Source organism: Phoca vitulina, unplaced genomic scaffold (assembly GCF_004348235.1).
Source record: "Phoca vitulina isolate PV1807 unplaced genomic scaffold, GSC_HSeal_1.0 scaffold20, whole genome shotgun sequence".
Classification (NCBI taxonomy): Eukaryota; Metazoa; Chordata; class Mammalia; order Carnivora; family Phocidae; genus Phoca; species Phoca vitulina.
In genome coordinates this window covers 34072269-34098698 of record NW_022589723.1, presented here as the reverse complement: position 1 = coordinate 34098698, position 26430 = coordinate 34072269, and the positions used below count along the sequence as shown (strand labels likewise).

Below are 26430 nucleotides of genomic sequence, written 5' to 3'. Positions count from 1 at the left end.
TACTGACTTCAGCCAGAGAGAAGCCTGGAAAAATGGTTCTTGTGGTCAGAATCGGATGGTTGATGGTTTCAGCTACCTACTGCGCTCATCCTAACACCTCCACTCTCCTTGTGATTGGTTGAAAGCCCACCTCACAAGGCAGGGAAAACCCAGGCCTTCTCCAAGATTTCTGTTAATTCCTTGGATTTAGATTTCTCAGTGTCACCTCTGACTCTAAATGTCTTTCTTTGATGAATCGTGGCCACACCTTTATCTCTATCCCAGAACTGTCCTCAGAGTTGAACACAACCCCTTCTCTTTGACAGCCCCTAACTCTGCTCCCCCACGAGGTAGCTTTGTGGAATGGACATTCGTTGGTGATTTGGGGAATGGATTACATTGGAGAGAGGGCTGGATTGTAGAATTGCAGCCAGAGATCTCTCTTTAAAAATATGTATATATATTGGGGCACCTGGGGGTCACAGCTGGTTAAGCGTCCGACTCTTGGTTTCCTGGAATTGAGCTTCGAGTCAGGCTCGGCACTCAGCATAGAGTCTGCTTGAGATTCTCTCTCCCTTTCACTCTGCCCCTCCCATTTGTGCTGTCTCTCTCCCTTTAAAATAAATAAATAAATAAATAAATATTTAAATATATATTAAAAAATGTACATTTATATATATATATATTTATATATTATATATATATATATATAGTTTTCTCTTTTTTAAAAAGCTTCCCCAGGGGTGCCTGGGTGGCTTAGTCGGTTGGGTATCCGACTCTTGATTTCCACTCAAGTCATGACCTCAGGGTCCTGGGATCGAGCACCACGTTGGGCTCCATGCTCACCGGAGAATCTGCTTGAGGATTCTCTCTCCCTCTCCTTCTGCCCCTCCCCCTGCTTGCGCACATGCTCTCTCTCTCTCTCAAAAATAAATAAATTTTTAAAAAAAGCTTCCCCAACTTTCCTCTTTTGTCTTTGACCATTTTGCTTAGTTTTTCTTTTTTTCTCTTTGTTCTTCCTCATCCTCAAATTCTTGTACATGGCTTAGGCGGAGTTATTTAGCTCTCTTTGTCTTTTCCCTCCCCACCCATGTCCTTAGGGCCTCACCTTCTAGCCCCCCCAAGGGGCCTATCAAGGTATTTTCCTAAACAAAGACATTTCCTTCCCTAAAAGGAACTCTGGAGCCAGCTGATAAAGTAATAGCTTCTCTTATCTGCTACAACAATGACAAGTTTGCCAAATCGTGTTTACTCTTTGGGAGATCTGACCTTAGGTTGGGCCTTCTGGCCAATGGGAAAAGTAATTGGTCTGCACTGGTGGTAATTTAGGTTTGATCCCATTGTCCTTTGATTTGGTGCTCACAGGTTTGGGAGAAGGGATGGGTGGTTCTGATGAGCTCCTTTTATGATGGGCAAAAATGGAGTTTAGAAATGGTCATTGACCAGATGAATGCATTTCTGAGCCAGAACTTGAACCCAGATCCCAGCTCATTCAATTCTCTCTCCCTTGAGAGTTTTCCTGACAATGGAAAATGTCCCTTGTTTGTTAGTCAAGTGAGCTGTTTTGAGAATGAACTTGATACTCCTGTGGAGGAGGTCAAAAGAGACAGGGATTATTTGCCAGATAGGTCTTGCAGAAGAGCTGGAGGAAAAGATGAGCTGTCAGCAGATACCTTTCTGTGTTGAGACTGAGCTGTCATCCCCCTAAGATAACCATCTTGAGGCTGTTAGAAGGGGTTAAGGCTAGGGAAGGATCCAGCAGGACTGCTCCGGACCGACCTCTCAAGGCCTTCTCTCTACCATGGACCATGCTCCCTCCTCTCCCCCCATCCTTCCCCTATTCTCCTTGGAGGCCTAATCCCCACTCCCGAACACCCTCTGGGGAGCCATCCCTGCAGCCACACACGGATTGAATCTCTCTGTCTTGGGAATCCCACTGGCAATTACTCTCTGCTTTGCACCATTAGCGTGTTCTAGATCAGTGGCTCGCAAACGTGGTTGATTGAGACCCACAGAGAAAAACACGTATTTTGCTTTGCATCTCAGTACACATGCCACATCACCCTCTCCTTCTGTCTCACACACACATAGAGAGGTACACACGTGTACGCTACCGGACAAAGTTCCCTATGTACTTACCCTTATTTTGTGTGATGCATACCAATATTTCTTTTCTATTCTACTTAATTCTATCATATTCTACTAAAAAATGCTGGTTGCAACCCACTAAATTGACGTCATGACCCACTAAGAATAATTCCTTTAATCTAATTCTCTGCAACACAGTGTGGTATTTTATTATACACTGCAGCCCACTTCCCTCCCGACTGCTCCTGATTCTCAAATTCACTTCCCCTTCATATCTCACTGGGAACTCCCAGAAGCTTCTCACCAGCCTCCTTGCCTTTAGTCTTTCTCTCTCTTCCACGCTCCCCATTGCTTTTTCTTAAATGCAGATTTCATCTGACTGATCATTCTTTAAAAAAGCTTAAAAACCTCCTGAGGCTTTCCATTGCTTAAAAGTGTACTTCAAATAAATAGCCTGAGTATAAGGCCCTCTGCAGACTATCCACCCGCCTGCCTTCTCCTTGGCTTCAGCAACTCAAGGCCCTTTGTAATTCCCCTGCCAGATGTCAGCCCTTTCCCTTCTGTGACTTTGCACATGCTGTTCCCTGGCTGGAATGCCTCTTTCCCTTCTCAGGTGGAAACTGCTTTCACTTCAATAACTCAGGTTACTAGAAAGAAGGAAATCCTGCCCATTTGTGACAACATAGGTGGACCTTGAGGGCATTATGCTAAGTGAGATAAGCCAGACAGAGAAAGACAAATATTATGTGATATCACTTCTGTATGGAATCTAAAAATGCTGAACTCATAGAAATGGAGAGCAGAATGGTGGTTACTGGAAGCTGGCAGGTAGGGGGCTGTGGGGATGTTGGTAAAAGGGTACAAACTTGCAACTAGTTGATAAATAAGTTCTGGGGATCTAATGCATGGTATTATACAGTGTAATTGTACACAATATTGCATCACAATACATTGTAATACAATACTGTATTATGTACTTCAACACTGCTAACAGACTAGATCTTAAATGTTCTCACCACAAAAAAGAATGACAATCCTGTGACGTGTTGGAGGTGTTAGCAAACGCTACGGTGTGTGTACCTTAAACTCACACGATATTATATGTAAATCGTATCTCCATAAATAAAAAAATCGAACTCAGATTACCTATCACCACGAGGTCTGTCTTCTAGGTTTTGATTGCTCCTCTATACAGCTCTGAGATCATAGCTATTACACTGAATTATGATTACTCGTGCCCACGTCTTCATCCCTCAATAAACCCAAGGCCAACGACTTACATGTATCTCAGTTTTATATCACTGGCACCTAATGGAATGTCATTGTCCAGCAGATGTTAACTGAAAATTAGCAAAAAACACTGTTCTCCAGTTTCATGTCATTAATTAAATTTCTCCCAGTGCCATATGATCTTAATCTTTCTGGCCATTTTAATGACCCAGTGATATATGTGTGCGTTTACACACACGTGCATGTTGTAGGTGGTGGAGAGGGTAGGTTTTGGAAATAACAGTGGTTGATGTAGTCCCTGATGTGTGGGGCGCTCTGATAAGATGAGGGGGGGGGCCACCAAATATGGGGTATCCCAATTGGATGGGGGCTGGTGGCGCGGGCAGTGAAAGAATTCACCCAAGGCAGAACAAAAGAGATAGAAGTTTGTAGAACGCACTGCAAGGGAGTAATGGGCAGGACAGCTAAGAGGAGACTGTCTGTGATGAGGCGGTGGTGAGGGGCTATAGTTACAGGGCAGAGTAAGGAGGTATGGGGATGTATGGCATTTTCCCTTTTTTTTTTTTTTTTTTTGTAATCTTAGAAACTGTGCCTGGTTGTAATTGGTCAGTTAGGGCTCATGGTTATTTCGAGGTGGGTCGCTTAAGGAGGCTGTTTGCATTCAGCTCAGTGGTCGCTTTGGGCCCTTTGCCTTACTCGGGTGGCCTAAAAGTGGCCTCTACTTGATGTACCTTCCCTACCCCCGCCCCCAGCCAGAAGCATTCATTGCCGGAGGGAAGATCAGGATTCTGATAGCCGGAATGCATAAATAAACAAATAGTCAATACTCGGGCTTTTGGGTTTCCAGATTTTCAAAAATTCATGACTGAGACAATAAATAGTCTTGAAAGCCAAGACTTCTGACTTGAAGAGAAAGGGTTCAATGCTGGGTCATAGGATTTATGCCACAACAGGGGAAGAAGCTGGGTGAAGAGCCAGTGTAGCCTGCCCTCCACAGGCAAGATTAGGGATCGGGAGCACTTGGGGTCGAGTGGGAGGAGGTCAGTGGGTGGCACCAGACCTAGAGGGATCAAGAAAGTCCCAGTCAGCATCAAGAGGATCCAGGGAAGGCTGAGCCAGGCCCCGGGGAAAATCCGTCGCCACCCTTGCTTCTGCAGGCATCCACGTGAGCCGTACATCTCAGGGGCAGGGAGCTGGGAGCCTCCTGGAAGGACCCTATCCATCAAGCGTCCAACAGAAGTAACACCTGGCCAGACCTAAATATGCTCACCCCTTCCAACGACTCACAGGGGCGATCTCTCCTGGGCCACAGGGACAGTGGTGATTTTGTAGGAAAAGCCCCAGCACCCATACCCGGTAGACTGAACATTTGAAGTCTGAGGTTTCATCCCAAGGCAGACAGTTGGTGTTGGTGGCAAATCTCAAGCTTTTACATGTTTAAAATAACTTAAAAAAATACTTCTTCTTTTATTAAAAAAAAAATTGTTTATTGTGGAAAAATGCAGATATTAAAAAAGAATCGAATAAATCCGAAGGACACTTATTAAGCAGGGTGCGGCGGCCATGCTATCCTCTGTCCCCTGTCGGGTGGTGCTGGTTTAAGAGAGGTAGGAAGGGCTGTGCCCACCTCTGTGGAGGGCCCCGTCTGTTGGCAGAGGGTGGCTCATCTCCCACCCCAGCTCTGGTTCCATTCCTGGGGGGGGTCTTCTCACATGTCTCCATCCCTAGCCCTGATCCCCTTCCTCCTGCCCCCACCCCCTTGACCACAGACGTCCACTCTGAAGGCTGCCCTGACTGTGGCCGTGTCCCCCCTTCCCCCGAATGCCTCCCTGGACCACGGGTCCGCCAGCCCCCACCGGGCTCCCTGCTTCAGGGCTGCTCTCTGATTCTTTCCCCTCACAGCAACTGGAAGAACGTGTCCATTCCTGCTTCCATTCTTTCCTTGGCTCCCGGGTGCGGCGAGTGAAGCCCAGCCGCCCAGAGCAGGGATTTAGGGCTTCCATGGTCTGGCTACGACCCCTCTTCCTGTGCCCCAGGCCACTCCCGTCACTCTCATCAGTAACTTCCTGGGGACTGCACAGGGCTGGCGCTGGTGAGCCCCAGGGCTGGGTGGGCTGTGACCACCAAGCTGCAGAGGTCTGGCCTGGGCCCCTGCTCCTCCCACCCGCCTTTTCCTCTTCCCCATGCTTCCTGTCCCCAGCTCTTCCTTCAGTCCCCTCCTCAGGCCCAAGCCTCCTGGAATTGCAGACTGTCCAGGCCCTCCCTGTCATTGTCCCTAACGGAAGGGGGTCGCGGTGGGCAGTGGGGGGGGCGGGGGGGAAGCTGATCAAGGTCACAGAGCAGGCCAGGGGCTGAGCCGGGACAGGAATCCAGACCTAGCCTCTTTCCAGCTCCTCAGGGCAGGCGGCCTTGGAGGAAGGAGGCGCGAGCGCCCTCCTCTGGCTGCTTCTTGGAGGCAGCTGGGCTGGGGCAGGGAGAGGGCCTGGCTGCCCTTTTGAGCCTCCCTTCTTCTATACTAGGAGCATTTCAGATCCTGGCTCTTCTGTGTGTCTGCTTTGCCATGAAGTCCTGGGGCCTACGGTTGGGTCATTAATTCTGGGGTGGCATGGAGGTGGCAGAAGGGACCCAGCTCAGGAAAAATGGGCTTGATAGGAAGGCCATCAGCTGCCACCTGCTGGCTGGATTCAGGCTCCCAGCAAACCCTTCCTGGTCTTTGAATCTTGCCTTAATCACTGTGACCTTGAAATCCCAGATCTCAGTCCAGTGTCCCCACTGCCCTCCTCCCACTTGAGGCACGCCCCTCTCCACTGCCCCATGTTTTCCTCACTAGGTGTGTTAACCCTACTCACGCTAGCATCCCAACCCCAGGGACGCATCTGTCTATGAAGAGGGCTCCGGCAAGGGCAGTGCTTAACCCAAAGGGGCTATGTACTAACGGGAAGTAGCTAGCAGTGTGATAGCCAGCTGCAAGGGAGGGCCTCCAAGCCAGGAGCGTCGTAGGACTGCTCAGACCTGGCCCTGTCGAGGCTCACCTGGCGCCAAGTAAGGCTGACCCATTTGTGTTGGTGACCGAATTAAAATCCCAAGGAATGACAGGATGCAGGTTGTTTCCAAATAGAAACACATGTGCACAGAGAACAAGGAGCTTCTGCCAACATGCCAGACAGGGCCTTCCTCCCCTCCCTGCCCCACATGCCCTCCGGGGAGGAAAGAGATCTGGTAATGCTTCCTGTGGTCGAGGTAAGTGTTGGCTCCTGCTCTGGGCAGCCCCTGTGAGTGCACGTGGCCCTTCCAAACAGTAAGGCTGGGAAGCGGGGGCCTGGTGGTGGGGGTGTTTTCAGTATGAAGTCATTTCCCACAGTGAAGAAGCAGCCACATCCCACATGGTCCACTGGCAACCTAGGATGTTTTGCTCAGCACCAGCAGAGAGTCTAAAAATGCCCCAAGCCCATCTCGGAATCTCAGGAATCTGGCTGGAAGAGAACCCTGGAGACAACAAATCCCAAAACAACCACTTACCTCACACTGAACCCAGCAGAAAGGAAAGCTCATTCCAGTCCCCAGGGGTTCTGTGTCCCACTGGGCCACATGATGCCCATAGATGGGCTCCTAGCTGAGCCCTTCAAGGGCAGGCCTGGTTCTTTCCCATTTCTGGGTTCCCAGAGCCCAGTACTGAGTAGATCCAGCTACTCGGCATGTGTTGGACTCTGCTAAAAATTCAGGTAGGTGTCTGGGGTGCAAGACAAGGAGTTCTAGGCTCAGGAGGGACCTCTCCAAAGAAGAGAAGGATCTGGAGTTTAGCCTAACGTATCCTCACCTGGAGAAAAGAAGGGAACAAGTATGAGCTGGGGAACATGGCTACAGAAGCCGGTTCAAAGAGCAGTAAAGCAGCTTGCTTTCCTACATGGTTACAACAGTCAAAACAATGTGGTGGGCTAGGCCATAACTGGCAGAGGGATCAGCATCACAGACCAGGCATGGGATATTTTCTAGCATATGAGAACTAAAGGACCTAAAGACAACCAATGAGAAACTGATGGGTTATTCAACAATGCTGTTGGGAAAATGGGCTACTTGGGGGAAATCACATTCAACCCTGACCTTGGATAATTTGCCATTATTTTGGTAGTGATTAAAGAGCTGGCCAGTTGGGCTCAGAATTGGGGATTCGGTGGGACAGAGGCACACATGAGACAGGTCTCCTTGTCCATTCACCTGCTCCCCTGGACCCGGGGAGGAGGATGGCTCAGTAAAGGTAGAATGCCTCTTCCTCAGCATCGCAGCCAGGAGAAGGAGCTCTCAATAACCGACTCTCAATGACCTCAACATTTTTTTCAAGCCCAGGACTTTGTGTGATGATCTAGAGCCGAAACTCTAGAGGTGTCTTTGTTCGAACTCATGTTTGGCAAAAGTACTTTCCTGCACCCAAACCCCACAAGACACCGTTCCGCTGTTTCTCTTCTCCTGACATATTTCTTGTTTGCACTACTTGAGCTGGACACTGGGTGCTCTTGGTGATTTGTCCCATTCTCTCAACTGCTCACGTAATGGAAACTGAAGTGTTAGATCAGGAAGGGACCCTAAAATTGTCTTATCCCCTCATTTTATAGAAGGAGAAAGTGAAGGCCAGAGAGGAGTAGTGAACTACTCAAGGTCACACAGCCAGTCAGAGGCAGAACTGAGGTCTCCGGCGTCCTGCCCAAAGCTCCCCTGCCGCCCTTTGCCATTTCCTCTCCAGCCCTCTTTTCTAAGACTTTCCTTGCTTTCCTCTGGCGCTTCTGAGTTTCCTGTGGTGTCCGCCCTGCCACGCACCTGTCCACTTTGCAGCCTGACAAGTCTGCTCCATGACAACCTTGGCTTGGTGAGAGAGGGAGTGTCTCCTGGGCCCGGCAGTCCCTGCCCACCATCCCTTGTCTCATGATGGGCCCCAACCCTCCTCTCAGACCAGACTCTGCCCAGCACTGAGCCTGGCCGGGGGGACTGGGAGCATGTGCCTCCTCCAGCTCCAGGGTCAGAAAATCCACATCCCTGTGTGTCTTCCCCACTACGCCAGCTGAGTGACCTTGAGTACTTCATTGCTCTGGATCTGACTGCTCTTCTTGAAAATGGAAATCATATTAGAACATAGCGTTTAGAGCTGCTGTGAAGATCAAAAGAGTCAAATACATGGAAACTGCGAAGCGTCACTCCAGTGTAAAACACTGGTGTCCCCCAGACCCTAACCCAGGGCTGGATAAAGAGCAGATGCTTACCGAATAACTGAAGAACCGTGGTTCTCAACTGGGGGCGATTTTCCTATCCTAGGGAACATCGGGTGATCCCTGGAAACATTTTTATTTGTCACAACTGGGTAGGGGCTGCTATGGCGTCTGATTGGCAGAGGCCAGGGATATTGCTAAACATCTTACAGCCCTCACAGCAAAGACTTATCTGGCCCCAAATGTCAGTGGTATTGGTTCAGAAGCCTTGCTGTCGATGAACAAAAGTGTGAAATGATATCTGTAGGCACAGACATGGTTTGTTGTTCCAGGAAGGCAAGAGTTGTGGCTGGGAAGTTGACCATCAAGATACCATGGTGACCAAGAGTGGCAGCCACCGGGGTTAAATGAGAGGGTCATGTCCACGTTTGATAAGTTGAAAACATTTTATTTCAATTCTATCCTTGGGAGGCAGCATAAATAATCACAGAAGACCACAAAGGTCAATGGGGAAGAAAAAAAAGGTCCAGAAGTGTGAGGAGATGAGAGCAGACACTGTCTAGCTGCAGGGGGTGGAGGGCCCGGAGACCCTGCTTTAGCTGGCCGAGAGGGTGGAGGGTTCTTGGAGGAAAAGCCTGAGGGCTGGGGGCCTTCCCTGCCCAGGTGACCTGGAGGGGCTGAGGGCGCCCCGGCCTCTGTTGAGCGATGTACTGCAGGGTGGCCACAGGAAGAGCAGGTATGGGGCATAATGCATCTAGTAGATCCTAGCTAATGAGAGGAGTGGACACCCATTTCTTGACCCCCGGGCCAGATCTCGCCCCCGAACTGTGACTTTTCTGACAGCAGTGTTTATAGACTCTGTGGGTAGTGGGAAATGACGGGAGAAAATAAGGAAACAAAAAAGAAAATGTGTAGAAGACCAAATGAAATATGACATCTCAAAGAATCCTGTGACCTTGGGCCACTTCTGTGTCCTCATCTGCGTAATGCTCCCCACCTCTTGGAGCGGATGTGAGGCTTGGAGAATGCTCCCCACCTCTTGGAGCGGATGTGAGGCTTAAATGAGATGCTACGGGTCAAAGAACCATGTAAACTTTAAAGTGCTATACGGACGGGAGGGGCTGTGGTCCTTCTACGAGTGTAAGGCTGAAAGTGGCTGAGACAGAAGTGGTGAGAGACACGCGTGGAGCATCCCTCGAAGTGATCAGACCCCTGCTCTGCCTTCCCCAGGGCCGAGCTCCACCCTTCTCAGCCTCGGCTTCCAGGAGGAAGGGGCCTCATCTGAGCGAGTCCCCTGGGGAGGGAGTGCAGACGGTGGGGGCCGGGAGCGGGTAGGGGCACTGAGTGGGAGGGGCCTCAACTGGGCGGTGGGACACATTGGCACTACGGTGTTGGGCAGATGGTAGCAAGTGGCTTCCAGTTCTCATTCTCCACAGAGACCTGGGCGCTGGGGAAGCCCCCGTGGGACTGGCATCTTGATGCAGTGGGGAGGGCCCTGGCCCAGAGTCTGGACACGCTGGGTCCTGGTCCTGGGTCAACTGTTGACCTTCTGGGGGACTTCGTAAGTCACTTCCCCATTGCAACCCTCAGTTCTGTCCTTCGTAAAATGGGGACACTATTCCCTACCCTGCCTACCTCACAAATTAAACGGGAAAGGGGTGTTCCAAGAGCTTTGAAGAGAATCATGGGAAGGCAAGGGGTCATTATGGCCTTGGTGAGCAATCCTCTTAATTCCCTGAAGACAAGAGAGAGGGGGCAAGAGACAGAAAGGAGCTGGGCTGCTTGCAGCCCTTGTCAGGTGAGTCAGGCTTGCTGGGCTGCCAGGGAAGGGAGGGAGTTGCAGGGAGGGGAGGCCGGACAGCCCGGGCCGGTAATCCAGCCCTTATTGTGCCAAGGGCAGGGATGCTGTGAGCCCGGGCAGGGAGTGTCGAGATGTCCCGGCAGCCCCTTGGTGGGGGCGAAAACTTCAAGTTCTCCATCTGCTGGGGTCCTGGCTTGGCCCTCTGCTCCCTGGTCCATTGAGGGCGCCCTGCAGGAAGTCCATGGTCTTCACCCCTCCCAGGCAAAGGCAGGGCAAGGGTGGGTCTCCAGCGGTGGGTCTCCAGGAGAGGCTGGGGACTTTCTCAGCAGGAGGTCGAGAGGTCAAAGGTCAGCTTCCAGTCCTCGAGGTGGCCAGGTGGGGGTCATCAGGCTGTTCCCCAGCTCCAGTCCCCGCTCTTTCTCTGGGGGCGCTGGAGAAGGGGGAGTTAGGGGCGCGGAGACACCGTGGAGAGATCGGAGGTCAGCTTAGAAGGCAGCCCCGCCGGGGAGCTAACAGTTCTTGGGGCTGTTGCGCAAGTTTTTCAGCTCCAGCTGCAGCTGCCGAATGCGGATGTCCTTCTGGGCCAGCTCCTCTTTCAATCGCCGGATCTCATCCTGCTGCCGGAAGAACATTCGGAGGAGCTGCGGTGGAAGAAGAAGAGAGGGGTGGCGGCGGGGCGGGAGAGAGCAGGTGAGAAGGCGATTTCTCGGGAGCGGGTGTTGCGCCTGCCCCGCCCCTGCCTCTGCTCTTGTCACCCCTTCTCCCCCTGCCCCGGCTTTAGTGTCCCCAGAGGCTCTTGTCCCTGCAGTGTGCCCTTCTCCAGACCCAGATCACCGCTCCTACTTCCCCTGGGAGTCCAACACCGCCCCCTTCCCCAAATATCTCGAGCTCACCCTTTTAGGGGTGCAGACATAATACTCTTATTTACCATTCTGAATGGGAACCTTTCTAAAATGTTTTGTATCCTTCTTTTCTTAAGGAAGCTCAGATACAGAATGGAAGCCCACTTTTCTGCTGCCTGGGGGACTATCTCGGCCACCAAGGTCCGCACTGCGCTGGGATTCACTGGTGGGGCGGGCATGGGCAAAGCAGGGGGATCGGACAGCCCTTCACTTAGACAAGCCCCTGGATTAACCAGTCTCGCCCTTTCCACTGGAAAGCAGACTGCCAGATGCCCGCAAAACACTGAGGCCCGCAAGGCAGTGGGCCCCGCGAGGATCCCCCACTCTTGAACTGAATGTTCCCGACACGCACCTGTGGGTGTCCTCACATTCCCTGGTGTGAGCTGCATGTATTTTTGTAACTGTTTACTTTAGTGAGATAGGATAGACACTGATGAAATGGTTCGAAAATGTTCCCAGGAAAACTAAGTTGAACGCATTAGATAAAGGGGATGCTAACAGAGTTGCTTCTGAGTTGGGGGTGGGCGGTGTAAACATAAGAGATCAGAAATAGTTTATATCTTGATTGTCCCACAGTGGTGACCTGGTTGTATGTGGTGGTCAAAACTCATGGAACGGGACACTACATAGGATGACTTTTACCACAGGGAAATTATACCTCAATAAATCTGTCTTAAACAAGAAAAAACGGGGGACAACTCTGAAAAAACTCGGACTTTGTTTTCAGATTCACGGTAAGTTGCTCCACCTCAAAGAAACCGAAACTGCAATTTGGAGTGAAAGGGTGATTTATATGTGAACGACATAGCAGATTCCCAACCAGGAATCTCCTCAAAGCAGGGTCTTGGTCCTGAGTCAAAGTAGGATGTATGTATGTAGGTGTGTATGTATTTTAATGTGTTAGTGTATGTGCTGCCGAAGGGAGCACTATTTACGTAATGCATTAAATGACACCGTGGGGCATCAAATGGTTTAAAGAATGTCTTTATCATTTTTATGATTCTTTCTTTAACTAACTTTTTTTTTTTTTTTAACCAACAAATGAGTACTGGTTACATCTCTTTGGAGGGATGATGTGCTATTTGCCCCTGCACTCAATGATTTCACGCACTCCCGTGGCTTCCAAGTTCTCAAAATTCCTTTGCATAATCTTTTGGTCAGCTTTTGTTTAAAAAAACAAAACAGTTTTATTGAGGTGTAATTCACATACCCTAAATTCCACTCATTTTAAGTGTACAATTAACTGATTTGTAGTAAAATTCAGAGTTGTATTCAAGTCTCCTCCCCTGTATCAAGCTACCAGTTTCTCTTCACACATAGACCAATGTGTCCACCTTGTACAGTCCAATTTTCTAATTGGTCTCTCCCAGTCGGCTGCGATAGTTAAAATTGTGGATAAACCCAGAGTCAACAGGCTCTGAGTGGATTTCTTTGCAATAACAAAGGTGTACAAGATTTAGTGTAGACAGATTGTGGCACTGTGTTGCCTGCTCAGAGATCTTTGAAAATTTCCCTCTGGGTCCTCAGTTTCTGTTCATATAAACAAGTTGAAACAAAACGTTACTTGATTTCACTCCTGCTCAACCCTGCCTCTCCTACACTGGGTACTAGAACTGAGCTCAGTCTCTTGTTATGGCCCACCTGGGCTATCCCAGCAACTCAGGTACCTTCTACCTTGTCAGGGGGCTTAAATTTTTTTTTTCTTAATGGAAAATGCCAAATAGATACAAAACTGGAAAGATTAGCACTATGAACCTCCAAGTACTCATCAACCGGCTTTAAGAAAGAACATGTGACCAGACTTGCTTTATCTCTACTCCTACCCACTTCACCTGCATCACCTTTATCAGGGATTATTTTGAAGCAAATCTCATTTATCACCTGATTCCATCCAATCCTAGACATCTGAACATCCCTCTAGAATGGTACTAAATATATTGTATAGCAATTATCAGTTTACCTTTCAAATTTCCCTTTAAGACTGTGAGCTCCCTGAGGTCAGGAATAGTCTTTTTATGAATAATAGTGATAATCATAAGTTGGTGTGACAAGAAACCTTGAAGATGGCCCCTATGTTACCCCTCCCCTCAAGGGCGGACTGGACCTGGAAACTTGCTTCAGATGAATAGAATATGGCAGAAGTGATAGGATGTCATTTCCAAGGTTAGGTTACAAAAAGACCATGACTTCCATCTTGGACACCTTCTCTTGCTCACTTGGAGGGATGCCAGCTACCATGTTGTGAGCTGCCCTACGGAGAGGTCCATACGGTAAACACCTGAGGGAAGCCTCTGGCTGATAGTCCATGAGGAACCGAGACCCTCAGTCCAGCAACCCATGAGGAAACGAGTCCTTGCAGCAACCATGTGAGTGAATGTGGAAGGAGATCCCTCCCCAGTTGAGCCTTCAGATGTGGCTGCAGCCCAGGCACCAGTTTAACTACAAGGTCTCCTGAGAGACCTTGAACCACGGGCATCCATTCTGAGATACTATGAGATAATAAATGTTTGCGGGTTTAAGTCACTAAGTTTTGGGGTGATGTCTTACACGGCAATAGATAACTAATACAGGGAGCCTCACCGAGCACTTCATATGGGCCAGGAAGAGTGCTAGACACTTAGGAAGTATCTTGTGCTATTCCTATGCGTTATTTCCCATCCCCACTTTACCAGGAGAAAGGCCAGGAAACTTGCTCGGGCACAGCCGGGAAATAGCAGAGCCCAGATTCAGATGCAGTGGGTCCCTGCAGCTATCTCTACTTCAGCTGCATCAGGCAAAGTGCCTGGCACAGGGTGGGCATCTGTGAACCCTGGCGGAGCTGAACTCAGCCCCTGGTCTTGGCACCGGGGCCTGGGCGTACAGTGCAAAAGAGAAGCCTTCGGAGGGCGGGGGGCATGGATCAGACCCAGCGATGGTTGCCCCTGAATGAGCTGCTCCCATTCTAAAGGGTGCAAAGTACTTTCATAAACACAGCCTCTTCCCCCCCAACAGGGAACTGTCAGACCCCGTCGCTGCCACGATGCCAGGGAGGAAGGCAGTGCTGTAAGGCATGAGGCCAGGCTTTCCTCTGTTAGTCAGTAATTTATAACTCCCGTAAGAGCAAATGACAACCCCGTTCTGAAATGAGACGCGGGACTGGCTAGTGAGGGCCAGGGGTGCGGGTGGGGCATCAATATCGCTACCAGATCCCAGCCTCTATTTATTGGGGTCAGAGGCAATGGAAGCCAATAGCAGGCTACTTACGGTATTTGTCACAGAAAGAAAAATGCCCCAGATGGAGCCAGCTTAAAGGCCTGAAGTCCATAATTGAAATGTAAAGGTCTCGCTCTTCCAGGACCTGTGGAGGTAATAACTTATATTCCTTACCTCGTTCTCTGTCCTGGGCGGGACATTCTCTAATAAATCTATTCCATTGACCACAACGCTCTTCTTTTCTTTGATGGGAGCCTTAAATACCATTTTTGAGGACCTCTTATAGCCTTCCTTCAAAGACATCAGCACGGGATCTACAGAAGGCAAGAGAAATGTTCATGCCAACAATTTGGTGGCATGTCAAGTGATGGCATCTTTTGTTCACACCATGCTTGACAGCTGGTTGAGTGTGTGTGTGTGTGGGGGGGGTCAAGCAGGAGGCTACGCGAGGGGCAATGGGTGAACCGAGCGAAGGCGAAAGCTGCAGTCTTGAAGCCTCTCCCGGGGAGCCCACCCGTGCAGTACCTCGGTTGATGCCCCCCAGCCATTCATCGGGGGTCAGAGCTGGCTCCGTGCCTGGCGTCATGGGGTAAATGTCTTCCTGGTAGGAATCCGACTGCAGGGGGGGAGCAGAAGAGTGGACAGATAGGGGCCGCTGTGAGAACCCCTGCTCTTCAGCAGCCCCTCCTGGCTGACCTCCCACCGTGCTCCCGCTGTCCTGCCCCCAAACCTTAGCACTCAGGCGTCTACCACGTGGAATCCCCACCCTGCATTTGTCAGCGAGCCAGACTGTCCCCACCCTAGAATGGCCCCCGTCTTCCCCCCGCCACCCCCAAATTGGGCCCAAAGACCCCAGTCCACAGGAACTTCTTCTGGGCTCTTCAGGCTTATAGTCTGTGGCGAGCTAGCTAGGATTCAGTGTGGGGGTCCCTTTGGAGCCCAGCGCAGCCCCACTTACCCTCCGGGGCACGATCATGGAGATGGGCTCGATCAGGCCCTTGAGAGTCACCAGCTTGTAGAAGCGGAACACTTCGCAGGCTGACACATCCAGCCCATGCTTGGGCATGACCCCTGTGGACAGGCACACGCAGCTCCATGGGATCCCGGGGTACCTCTCAGCGCCTCTCCTCCCTCATGTCCTTGGCCAAGAGTGTCCCTGAGCACTTAGGAGGCAACGATCTAGGCACAGGGCAGCAGATGGCCTGGGGGCCAGGCTCTGTCTCTGGTAGCAACGTCTCAGATAAGCCCCTCGGGCCAGACGTGCCTCACCAAGTGCATGCTTTAGAATTGGGGCCTTTTGTAACTGGAAGGAGCTATTGAAATATTTGAGTCTATTCCATTCTTTTGATAGATGAGACTCCTGCCAGTTTAGGGGAGGGGGCTTGCCCCAGGTCACAGAGTATGGCTAGGGCGGGGCCCCTGAGCCTGTCACCTTCTAAAATAAACTAGTTTCCCTCAGCCCCTGTGTTTCTGGTCCTCAGAGAGAACGAAGGAGAGAGAAACCTTTCTCCACGCACCCTCAAGCCTGGGACTGCCGTTCCATCGTACATCTGGGACCGACAGGACGCGCCTGCGTGTCGCGTTCCTGAGTGTGTGCGTGTGCTAGTCGTGCACGTGTGTGCGCTAGCCGTGTTCCTAACAGCGGCGTCTACTGTGTACCTACTGAGGAAACCGTGCTGTGGGGTTGGGAGCGCAAGCTCTGGGCTCAGACACACGGGGTTCTGAGGCCTGGCTCTGCCCCTCCCCCTGGCTGGGAGGTCTGGGGCCAGTCACTGCATCTCTGAGCTTCAGCTTCCCTGGCTGGTTAGAGGTGGACAGTCTGACCCTTCGTGAGATGCTCAGGGGACTGAGCGAGAAGATGCTCGTTGACTGCCTGGCAACATCGTGAGCACAGATAACGTTAGTTTCTTTTTCCATGATGTGCACCTGAGTTAAGGTCCCAGCTCTCCTTGCCTGGAATGGAAGGCTGCTTTTCCAGATAAAGGAATTCTAGGAGCTGGAGAGAAGTACTGTAAAGGTACCCAAGTGGGATTTAGAGCCAGCAGACCTGGCTTTGAATTCTGGCTCTGCCAGTTAGGATCTATGTGACCTGCTTGACCACCCCCCCACCCCCCCGACACACACTCGGCCAGTTACATAGATCTACTTAGCTACTCAGAACCTATGAAAAGTGCCTGGCTCACAGCAGACGCTCCACAGTGGCCACAGATGAGGGGGAGAGGAGAAACAATTCTCCTTGATTCCTCCCTCCCCCCTTCCCTCTTCCTCAAGTCCTGCTGACCCTACTTCCTAAACACCTGGATTCATCACCCCATCTTCCTGCCACCTCTCCAGTTACCACCCTTTCTTGGCTAGAAGTCCACAGTGGCCTCCGAACTGGTCTCTCTGCTTCCCTCCTGTCCTTTCCAAATCCGTTCTCCCCCACTCCCAAACAAAAAAGAAGAAAACCAAATCCGTTCTCCCTACAGAAGTCAGAGCAACCTTAGACTAACATTTCAGATCATGTCAGGCTGTCCCATCTCCCACCCGTCCACCCAAGACAAAGAAAACCCTCCAGTGAGTTCCCAGTAAAACCCAAACTCCTTCCCCTGTGTGACGGTTAACTGTATGCATCTGCGGGCTCAGGAAAGCAGGTCACCCTCCCCAGGGTGGATGGGCATCATCCCATCCGAGGAGGGTCTGAACAGAACAAAAGGCAGAGGAAGGAGGAAGTCACTCCTTTTTTTCTTGCCTCACTGTCTGAACTAGGACAGCTCATGCCACCTTCTCCTGCCCTTAGACTGGGATTCACATATCAACTTCCCTGGTTCTTGGGTCTTTAGACTTGGACTGACTTGGGTCTCCAGAAAGCCAGCAGATCATGGGACTTTTTTTTTTAAGATTTTATTATTTATTTGAGAGAGAGAGAGAGAGAGCAGGGGGAGGGGCAGAGGGAGAGGGAGAAGCAGACTCCCCGCTGAGCAGGGAGCCTGACGTGGGGCTCGATCCCAGGACCCTGAGATATATATTACATATATATACATATATATATATATATATATTTTTTTTTTTTTTCTGTTTCTCTGGACACCCCTTCACGAATACATCCTTCTAATCTATCCCATGGCATCTGGCCCCTGCCCTTGGCTCCAGATTCACATCCCAACCCCCTCCCCATCTTCTGCTACATTACAGAGCCTATACTTAATCACACTAACCTCCATTCTGTTTCTAGAACATGCCAGGCTCATTCTTGCCACAGGGACTTTGCACCGACTGTTCCTCCTGCTGGCCCTACTCTTCCCCCTTCCTGCCTTTTAGATCTCGGCTTAAAAGTTCACCTCCACAGCGAGGCCTTCCCTGACTATCTAGTCCCAAATAGCCCCTAGTCACTCTCTGTTCTATTGCCTTATTTGAATCTCTGCCTAGAACTTACGACCATCTAGGATTTTCCTTCTTATTTGTTTGTCTGTCTCCCTTTAGTGGAATGTGAGCCCCATGAGAGCAAGGCTGGGTAACGTATTATTTACCACTGAGTCTGGGGGCTGCCACCCAGTAAGTGTTTGTTGAATGACTATGTGAAAGAGCACCTGGAAGCACCAGGTGCTCCAGGTGCTCTATCTAAGCTTTACAACAGCCCTACCTAAAGGTAGGTTTGGTTTTCCCTATTTTACAGATGGAGAAACTGAGCCTCAGAAGGGTGAGGTATGCATTTGAGTCCAAATGTAAACCTATGTCTGACTCTGAAGTCCAGGCTGCTTTTTATTCTACTCAATGAAGTGGTGACAGTGAGGAGGGGGAGATGACAGAGTCGGGGAAGGCTGAAGTCAAAGGAATGGTCATTGGGACCTCAGGCATATCTCTGGGCCACCATCTTGCTGTCAGTCACTGAGGTGGGCTTTTGGGCCCTTACAGCACTGATGACCTGGAAGCTGGCTCGCAGGCCCTATCCATAACACCAGATCCCCAGAGGGAACAAGGCAGATTCGGGCTCCAAGGTAAGGAGGGAACAGAGCCCCGGAAGAAACTCCTTCCAACTGGGTGATTCTGACCCCGAACAGGGAATTGCTGAATGATATGACAGTGTTAGTTGACAGGAATGAACATTTTGCTGTAAGACTTTAGTGGTGGTAGAATGTGGGCTGTGAAGAACATCTCATCCCTGCCCTGACTCATGACGCTCTGTCAATCCCGGGCCCTCTGGGGAGCCTGGGGGTGCAGTGATGGGGACCCCCTAGAACTTCCTCCTGTCCTCTCAGGCAAGAAAAGAACTGCTCCTGAGGATTGGGCCGGGTTGGAGGGGCGACGGTGTGCTGGTTCCCAAAGGCTTCAGGAAAGGGTCTGGGCCTAGACCTTGCTCTGACCTTTAGTTATGCCCCCACCTCCCGCCAGGGTCAGAACCACTTTGGGCTTCAGTCTCCCCATCTGCAGACCGGAGTAAAGACACGGTGTACACCCCTGTGGGCTGATGACCAGAGATGGTGGAGGACGTCAGGCACTGTGGACTAGCGGTCCGTCAGGTGGGTGCTGACAGGCTGGCTGAAGAGGGCGGGATGACCTCAGGGCCAGCAGCTGTAGCTTCTAGTCTCATTGCCCAGGAGCTATGGGCTTCTGAGTCTGCTATTTCATTTAAAGGCAGGGGTGACCCATGAGCCAAACGTCCAGCCTCTCTTTCTATAGCATCACAGCCATGGAAACCTCTGGACCCCCCTTACCTAGGCCTTTCTGCGGGGCTGGGGAGCGGAACTCCATGAGGTAACTCAAGAAGGGCTTCTCAGTGCTGATCTCGTAGTACCGGATGTTTCCATCTCCCTGGGGGCAGGGGGAAAGGGAGGGAGGTGAGGAAAGCCGGGGGTGGTCCTGGGGGTCTGCTGAAGAAAGCCTCTGGTGTGCCTCAGGGGTGGTCAAAGACCAGGGAGACCTGGCCTCTAGACCCGGGCCGGCTGCCACGGGGCACTGATGGGGTGGTGGGGTGGGGGCGCCGTGGGTGTGGAGACAGCGCTTCTGATCCACAAGGCCATATTTGCCAAAGAGCACCTGGCAGGTGCCTCAAATACCATGACGAGTCACTGTCCTCTACACTTCCGGCTCTGATCCTTCTTCTGGTGTAAACCCCACCCCGGTGCACCTCTGAAGTCATTCCCAGTCACTGACCCTTCAGTGGGAATGAGTGGCAGACCCGAGGGCAGCTCTGATGGAAGAGAGTGAGAGCCCGAGGGGAAGACCAGAGAGGTTAGCCTGGTTCTTCCTAGGGGGTAGGGCAGGAGCAGGGGCACTATGGGGGTGGGGTCTCCCACAGGCCGCCCCGTGCCTCCCACCCCCCATCTTCTACTACCTTTCCAGCCAAGTAGAGCATGTGGGTGTCAGCATCGTAGAAGGGAAACAGGAGACCTGACAGCCCATCAATTTCCTCCTCGATCAGGGGCATGGACAGGTCCTCCTTGGGGTGGGGGGAGGGGATGAAGACCGGTATCAGCCTGTGTCTCGGCAGGATGGCACCTTACCCTCCCCGACCCCGGCAAAGCCCCCAGAGCGACCACCCTTCTGTGTTACCACCCGGCCTCCCCGTGGCTGACCTGGTCCCAGAGGGCGATTTGTCTCGTGTTCCACCTGGAGACCCCTGTCGTGAGAAGCCGTTTCATGTTTCCCAGGAACACCACCCGGTTCACTCTGTGGTTTTTGCAGTTTGCCTCCTGGCGGGGACAGAGAGAGCAGGTAAGCCAGGGCCCTGGACACTAGGGAACTGTAGTGGGCTGAATGGGGCCCCCAAAAGATAGGTCCAGGCCTTCATCCCTGGAGCCTGTGAGATGGGGCCCTTCACTGCTTTGCATTATCCAAGTGGGCCCTAGAGGTCATCACGAGCATCCTTGTAAAAGGTAAGAAAAAGGGAGGCGCTGCAGACACACAGCGGAGGTGATGTGACTCCAGAGGCAGAGATTGGAGGGATGCGGCCACAAGCTGGAAGAGGCGAGAAAGGGTTCTGTCCCGGAGCGTCCCGAGGGAGTGCAGCCTTGACTTTGCACTTCTGGCCTCCGGCTTTGTGTTGCTGTAAGCCCCTGACGGTGGAGATTCCTTACAGCTGCAAGCGGAGACTAACGCAGGTGCTGGGGAGCAAAGGGGCCCTGGGGCCAGGAAACCAGGCCTTGCTGCCGTCGGGGGGGGGGGGGGGGGGGGGGGGGGGGCTCGGGAAGGGGGGCTAACATCAGCTGTGCCAGGTGCTCTCAGCGAGGCATCTCTTCCAAGAGTCATGACAGGGGAATCTCTGAGGATGAGGATGAGGATGAGGCTCAGGAGCACAGGGGACTCCCTGGGTCACTGCTCAGCGCCTTGCTTCACCCGGGGCTCCTTCTAAGCAGGCCATCCTCTTCCCCCCCCCCCCCCCCCCCGCCTCTCGAGTTGTGACCCTTCCTCTTCCTCCTAACACAGAATAGCTCTTTGCTGGGATGAGTCAGCATCAGGTCAGAAACCAGAGGCTGGAGGTGCAGCGTCACTTCTGGTCCTGCCCAATGAGTGTAGCCCCCAGGAGTCCCACCTCGCCGGCCCGTGTCGTGTCTGTGAGGTGGAGCTTGGGGTCTCTGCTCTTCTGCTCAGCAGGGGCTCTGGGGGCCACTGGCTGGGCTTGGATTCTGACTCCGCCTGTAACTGAGCTCCCATCTCGAACCCTCTCCAAGCCTCAGTTCCCCTGTGTGAAGCGGGAAGAGTAGCCGTGCCCACCTTAGCAGGCTGTCAGGAGGATGCAGCGAGTCACGACGTGGAGCCCCACAGCGAGCTGGGAGTCGGGGCTGCTGGATCCTAATGATACTAATAACTCTGAGTGTGATTATCTGTAGTGGTCGTAGTAGATGACTTTCTGCTCTTGCAAGTTCGGACTCTTCCGAGATAAACAGCACCGGGTCGAGCATCAATCCTTTCTTGTGTAGGAGGTAAACCTCACATTTCATCCACATTTTCTGCCCCACCTAGCCCCTCAACTGGCACGTAGTAGGTGCTCAGGAAGTGTTCACTTCTTACGCCCAAATGGCATCTAATTCCTTCTTCACAGTCAAGACCCAGGAGACTCAAAGATCAAGCTGGGGCTAAATTCACCAGCAACCTCCCCACTTGGAGCCGTCCTGGGGCTGGTGCCCTGAGCCATCTCCCTCGGGCTCGTCCCATGCAGGTGGCTGGGCAGAGAGTCCAAAGCCCCCTCTCCTGGGCTCACGATGGGGCTTAGGGAACACCCCGGGATTTGTGGGCTGAAGGGTGTCACCAGTTCTGCTCCCAGAGCAGGCCAGAAGAATCCCACCTGGGGAGAGGGGTACAGTGGGGATGAGAAAGGGTACCAAGGTCCCTCCCCACCCAAACTAAGGCAGGGTCCCTGTGAGTTGAGAAGAACCCAGAACACAGGGGCTGGTCCATGGAGGTGCAGGCCAGGTGTGGGGGAGAAGGGGAGCTGGTACAGCCTTTTCCTCTAGGCCTGACTGAAAACCACCACCCAGATCCTGACACCTGCCCTTCCCCTCAAAGACTGTGGGGCTTCACCTGCAGGACGCGGCCGGAGCGGGGCTCGATCACGCGAAGCTTCTTGTCCTTGCACGTGGTGGTGAGCAGGCTGCCGTCCGTGTTGAAGGACATGCAGAGGATCACATCCGAGTGGCAGTCTATCATCTTCACCGGCTCACCCACGTCCAGGTTCCAGATGAGGACCTGCGAGGGGAGGGTAGGCATGCCGGAGGCAGGTCAGCCCTGAGGCTGCGCCATGAGGCGTCTGTCCCTGGTCTGCACCCGATGGCCCTGGGAGAGACGCCCCACGTGGGGTCGGGGTGTGCTGGGAGGCAGAGGCGTGAAACTCTGTATCAAAGGCTGATGCTCCCTGTCGCACAAATCCACTACCGTCCCTCAGCAGAGCCCAGCCGCCGGGTTCTTGTACTAGCAAGAAGGATCAATGTTCCTGGCCAGGGCCCATGGCTGGCACACCCCTTTTGAGGGCATGCCATTCTCTTCCCTCCAGCAACTTTGGTTGTTCCTTTTTCCTACCAGGAGGGCAACGGTCACTTCTGGATTTAAGAAGTGGCTCTGGAGAGGGAGTGGGCATGGTGTGTGGGCATTCTCTTCTAGACCGTCAGGGCCAGAGAGGCCAGAGAGGCGGCCTCTGTGGACCCCAGGAATGACAGGGCACACCGAAGATGCCCAGTCCTGTGGAATGAATGAATGAATGAATGAATGAACAGACAGACGAGACGATGTTGGTGACCATGCTCAGGAGAGTAACAGTGCTCCTACAGGTGGCTTCTAAAGAGTCCCCCCTACCTCCCCCCTCCCCCCGCCCCAGCACTGAGCTGGCTTGGGACACAGCTGCTGTCAGGCTGCTCACCTTGTAGTCATAGCCAGCACTGAACAGGATGTTGTTGGTAGTGGGGTGCCACTCGACCAGCCCCACGCGCCGGCTGTGCCCGTGCAGCTCCAGGAGGGCCTCTGTCATGTTCCGCTTCAACCCCCCCTCGGGGATCTCCCAGATCCGCACCTGCAGAGGGGGGTGGAGGGCCAAGGCTGGGTGCGCAGGGCCAGGGGAAGCCCCTGCCGGCCCTCTCCCTCAGACCGCAGGCTTCCCCAGATCTGTGCCGCGGGACACCCCTTGGCCCGTCCGGTGGGCAGGGCCTGACTGAGGCCCGGGGGAGGCTCCAGGGTGCACATCACACAGTAAGCAGCTCTCGGCGAGTGTTGTATTAAAAGTCTCCCTCTGCTGGGCGCCTGGGTGGCTCATTGGTTAAGCGGCTGCCTTCAGCTCAGGTCACGATTCTGGAGTCCCTGGATCGAGTCCCGCATTGGGCTCCCTGCTCGGCGGGGAATCTGCTTCTCCCTCTGACCCTCCCCCCTCTCATGTGCTCTCTCTCTCATTCTCTCTCTCTCAAAAAAAAAAAAAAAAAAATGTCTCGCTCTGTTTCCCATCCCACGCCCTGCTAAGAGCTCTGACCTCAGCCTCGGCAGCTCTGTTGGTTTCACACGGCCCTGTCTCTCACTCTGCTCCTCACCAAGGTGGACCCGAGAGCAGAGGAAAACCCATCTGGGAGGCTGGGAGGCCCAGAGTCTCTCCTGAGAGGTGAGGCTCCAAGGGGCAGAGACTGATCAGATGTTTGGAGCCTATACCAGGAGGACGGGCAGAGCCTGGATGCAGCTGCTATTTTCAGTCTTGTAGGTGCTGGTAAAGAAGCAGAAAGAGGGGCGCCTGGGGGGCTCAGTCGGTTAAGCGTCTGCCTTCAGCTCAGGTCATGATCTCCGGGTCCTGGGATGGAGCCCTGAGTTGGGCTCCGTGCTTAATGGGGAGTCTGCCCCTTCCTCTGACTCTCCCCTCCACTCGTGCTCTCTCTCTCTCTAAAATGAATAAAATCTTAAAAAAAGAAAGAAAGAAAGAAAGAAAGAAAGAAAGAAAGAAAGAAAGAAAGAAAGCAGCAGAAAGAGATGATGGGCCAAGAGGAGGATGGGACATACAGAGGAGCAGAGAGTGGAGACCACGTGGCCCCAGAGAGAGGAAGTGCGCAGTTTGTCCGCCATCTTTGAGTACCCTCCGGATTACTGACAACAGCCCCGGGTGGGCTTCCATTTCCCAGGCCAAACATTCTCTGCCTAGTTGCAGCTGTTTCATCTACAAATGGGAGAAAAAAACTCTTTGCCTTGCCTTGCCTCCTGGTAGAATAGAATGAGATGCTGGTTGCCCAAGCTTGTAAACTGTAAAGTGCTCAAAAGACCTAAGGAATTCTCATCCTTGTTATAATCGTTGTCAACATGAATGCTATTGATTATGCTCTGACTAGAAGGAGCACACGTCTCTACGACTTAGGGCACCTTTAAAGCAAATCTTTTGAAAATCTGAACTCCACCCTTGCCAGTAAGGAGAAAAACTGGAAAAACAGCTTTGAGATACCATTTATAATCTTCTAAAGTAGCCAACTGGGAGGTGGGGGGAGAGCCGAAGTTGGCAAGATTATATACTGGAACTGGTAGATGCAATCGGTGTTGGTAGTATTATAAATCTGAGTAACTCTTTTGGAAGCAATCTGGCAATCTTTTGCAGGAACCATAAAGACATTTATGTCATATTGCTTGACCTGGTAATTTCACTCTGAAAATCCAATATAAGCAAAAATCTCCATGCATGAAGATGTTCACTGCAACGCGGAAAATTTAGAAACACTCCAAGTGACCGACATTAGGGGAACAATTTAGTATGTCATGTTATTATGTGATATTAGCTAGTGGATGATAATTCTGAAGCCTATGAATAAACATGGAACTCCAAAGGCAGTCCTCAGGACAGGGGGGAGGGCTGGCAACTGGGGGTGCCCCCAAGGCCCTTCCCGTGGCAGTTTCCCTTCTTGTTGTGTCCCCCGAAGACCCAGCTCTGCACATGTAGACATGGGAGGCCTCAGGGTGAGAAAGGCAAGTTCAATCAAAGGTTTGGGGTCACCCTTCGGTGTACCCTTCTCAGTTTAACAAACATGCTCGAGAAAAAGTTTCTAATTAGGGGACCCTTCCCCCAACAGCCTAATTCCTGAGCATCCAGCTAACCGAGGCACATCCCTGGGTAATGTCCCATGCCAGGCGAAGGTAGAGGCATGAGGGGAGCTGTGAAGTGAGGGTCCACCCAGGCTCTAATCCCACCCACTAGCTGGATGACCTGGGAAAGCCAGGGGACCTCTCCGAGGCTCAGGCTCCTTGTCCAGTTGATGAACAGAGACATGTGCACCATTAAGAGGTATGTGGGTTAAACTAAACTGGGCTTCATGTCTTTGTGAGTCTGAGGCTTTCTAGCCAGATGAGCTGACTTGTTAGGAAGACAGCTCTGCCTAGGAACCCAGGGGCTAAGCCGAGGGGATGGGGAGGGCGGGTTGTGTCTGTGCCCAGGTTCAGCCTCTGGATTGGATCCAAGTCCCAGGGAGCCGAGGCCTGCAGGGGGAGGCCCAAAGAGCAGTTTTCACCAAGAACTGTTAGATGTAGGGTCCCAGGCGGGGCCGGAGGGACCCAATGAAAAATGTCCTGCAGAGAGGGAGAGAGGTACCTTCCGATAAACTCATTTGATCCCAGCCACCTCCCTCCCAGTGTTCTCATCTGCACATTGAGGCAATACTAGTTAATCTCCCCAAGTCCTCTGCTTTTGACATCAGTGAGTGTATCCCTGGGGAGGAGGGAGAGCCTGGCTTTGCTTGATTTACTGCTACGGCAAATAGTTGGCCCCAAGCGCCATAGGAGCTGGAGGTCATAGTGGGCCTAAGTAGCTGGAAAAAGGAATTCCAATCCCTTGGTATTCAAGGGATTTGTTTGAAGCGAAGAAAGGATGGGTGTGGGAGGAGCATTGTGGATCTGCTCAGAGGTTGCTTCAACAGGAAACCTGATAGGGCCAGAGGAACCGGATTTCTGGAAGGAAGGGGTGGAGAGCTGGGGCAAAATGCTCTCTCTAGCAAGCCAGCTGTGCCCCTTTTTAGGTCCCTGGGTCAGAGCCCTGTTTAAGTCAGTTACATTCAATCCAGCAAAATATGCTCTGCCTGGGTCCCACATACTAGACTCGGGGCAGCTCACAGTTTTGTGGGGGAGACAGCAGAAGATGGTTAATAAAACCACAAAACCAAGTGTCCCTGTGCTTGGGGAGGGAGCAGTAGGCCAACAACGTGAGAGCTTTGCAGTCTGACAAGCTCTGTTCAAATCCAGGCCCTGACCTTACATGGCTGACCAAAGCCTTCCTTCTCCCCTGGATTGAATCTGACACCTTGGAGAGGCCATGCTTTGTCCTGCTTATCTATCCCCAAAAAGAGAGCAGCTCCCCAGTGCCAGGTATCTAGACATCACCCTTCTAGGGGCACCGACAACCTGCCAGGCCATCCCCCTGGATGGCTGACTCCTCCGTACAGGGTGGGATCTTCTAAGTCCCACCTTTGCCTTCAGTGCAAGGGACAGTGCCTGGCACATCCCTTTGGAATGCATGAGCCAATGGAAGAATCCTAGAAGCCCAGAAACCTCGCTATCACATCAGCAGCAATGAGTCAGCCCCCGACTAGGAGGGAGCAGGCCAGCCTTGACTCTGGCCGGT

The 26430-nt window shown here is 52.2% G+C and overlaps 1 protein-coding gene across 3 annotated transcripts in view; it reads right to left on the bottom strand.

Moving 5' to 3' along the window:
- Positions 1–8959: 8959 nt before the first annotated feature.
- The window catches only part of CORO2B (coronin 2B), a 125320-nt gene continuing 107849 nt past the window's right edge, over positions 8960–26430 (bottom strand). For all 3 annotated transcript variants that reach the window (XM_032416953.1, XM_032416956.1, XM_032416955.1), the window contains exons 4-12: positions 22723–22872; positions 21891–22055; positions 19946–20062; positions 19705–19809; positions 19085–19181; positions 15349–15461; positions 14916–15006; positions 14565–14704; positions 8960–10937 (exon numbers count right to left, since the gene is read on the bottom strand). In XM_032416953.1, coding sequence (XP_032272844.1) covers positions 10806–10937; positions 14565–14704; positions 14916–15006; positions 15349–15461; positions 19085–19181; positions 19705–19809; positions 19946–20062; positions 21891–22055; positions 22723–22872 — 1110 coding nt within the window. In that variant the 3' untranslated portion in view covers positions 8960–10805. The remainder of the gene's footprint in view (positions 10938–14564; positions 14705–14915; positions 15007–15348; positions 15462–19084; positions 19182–19704; positions 19810–19945; positions 20063–21890; positions 22056–22722; positions 22873–26430) is intronic.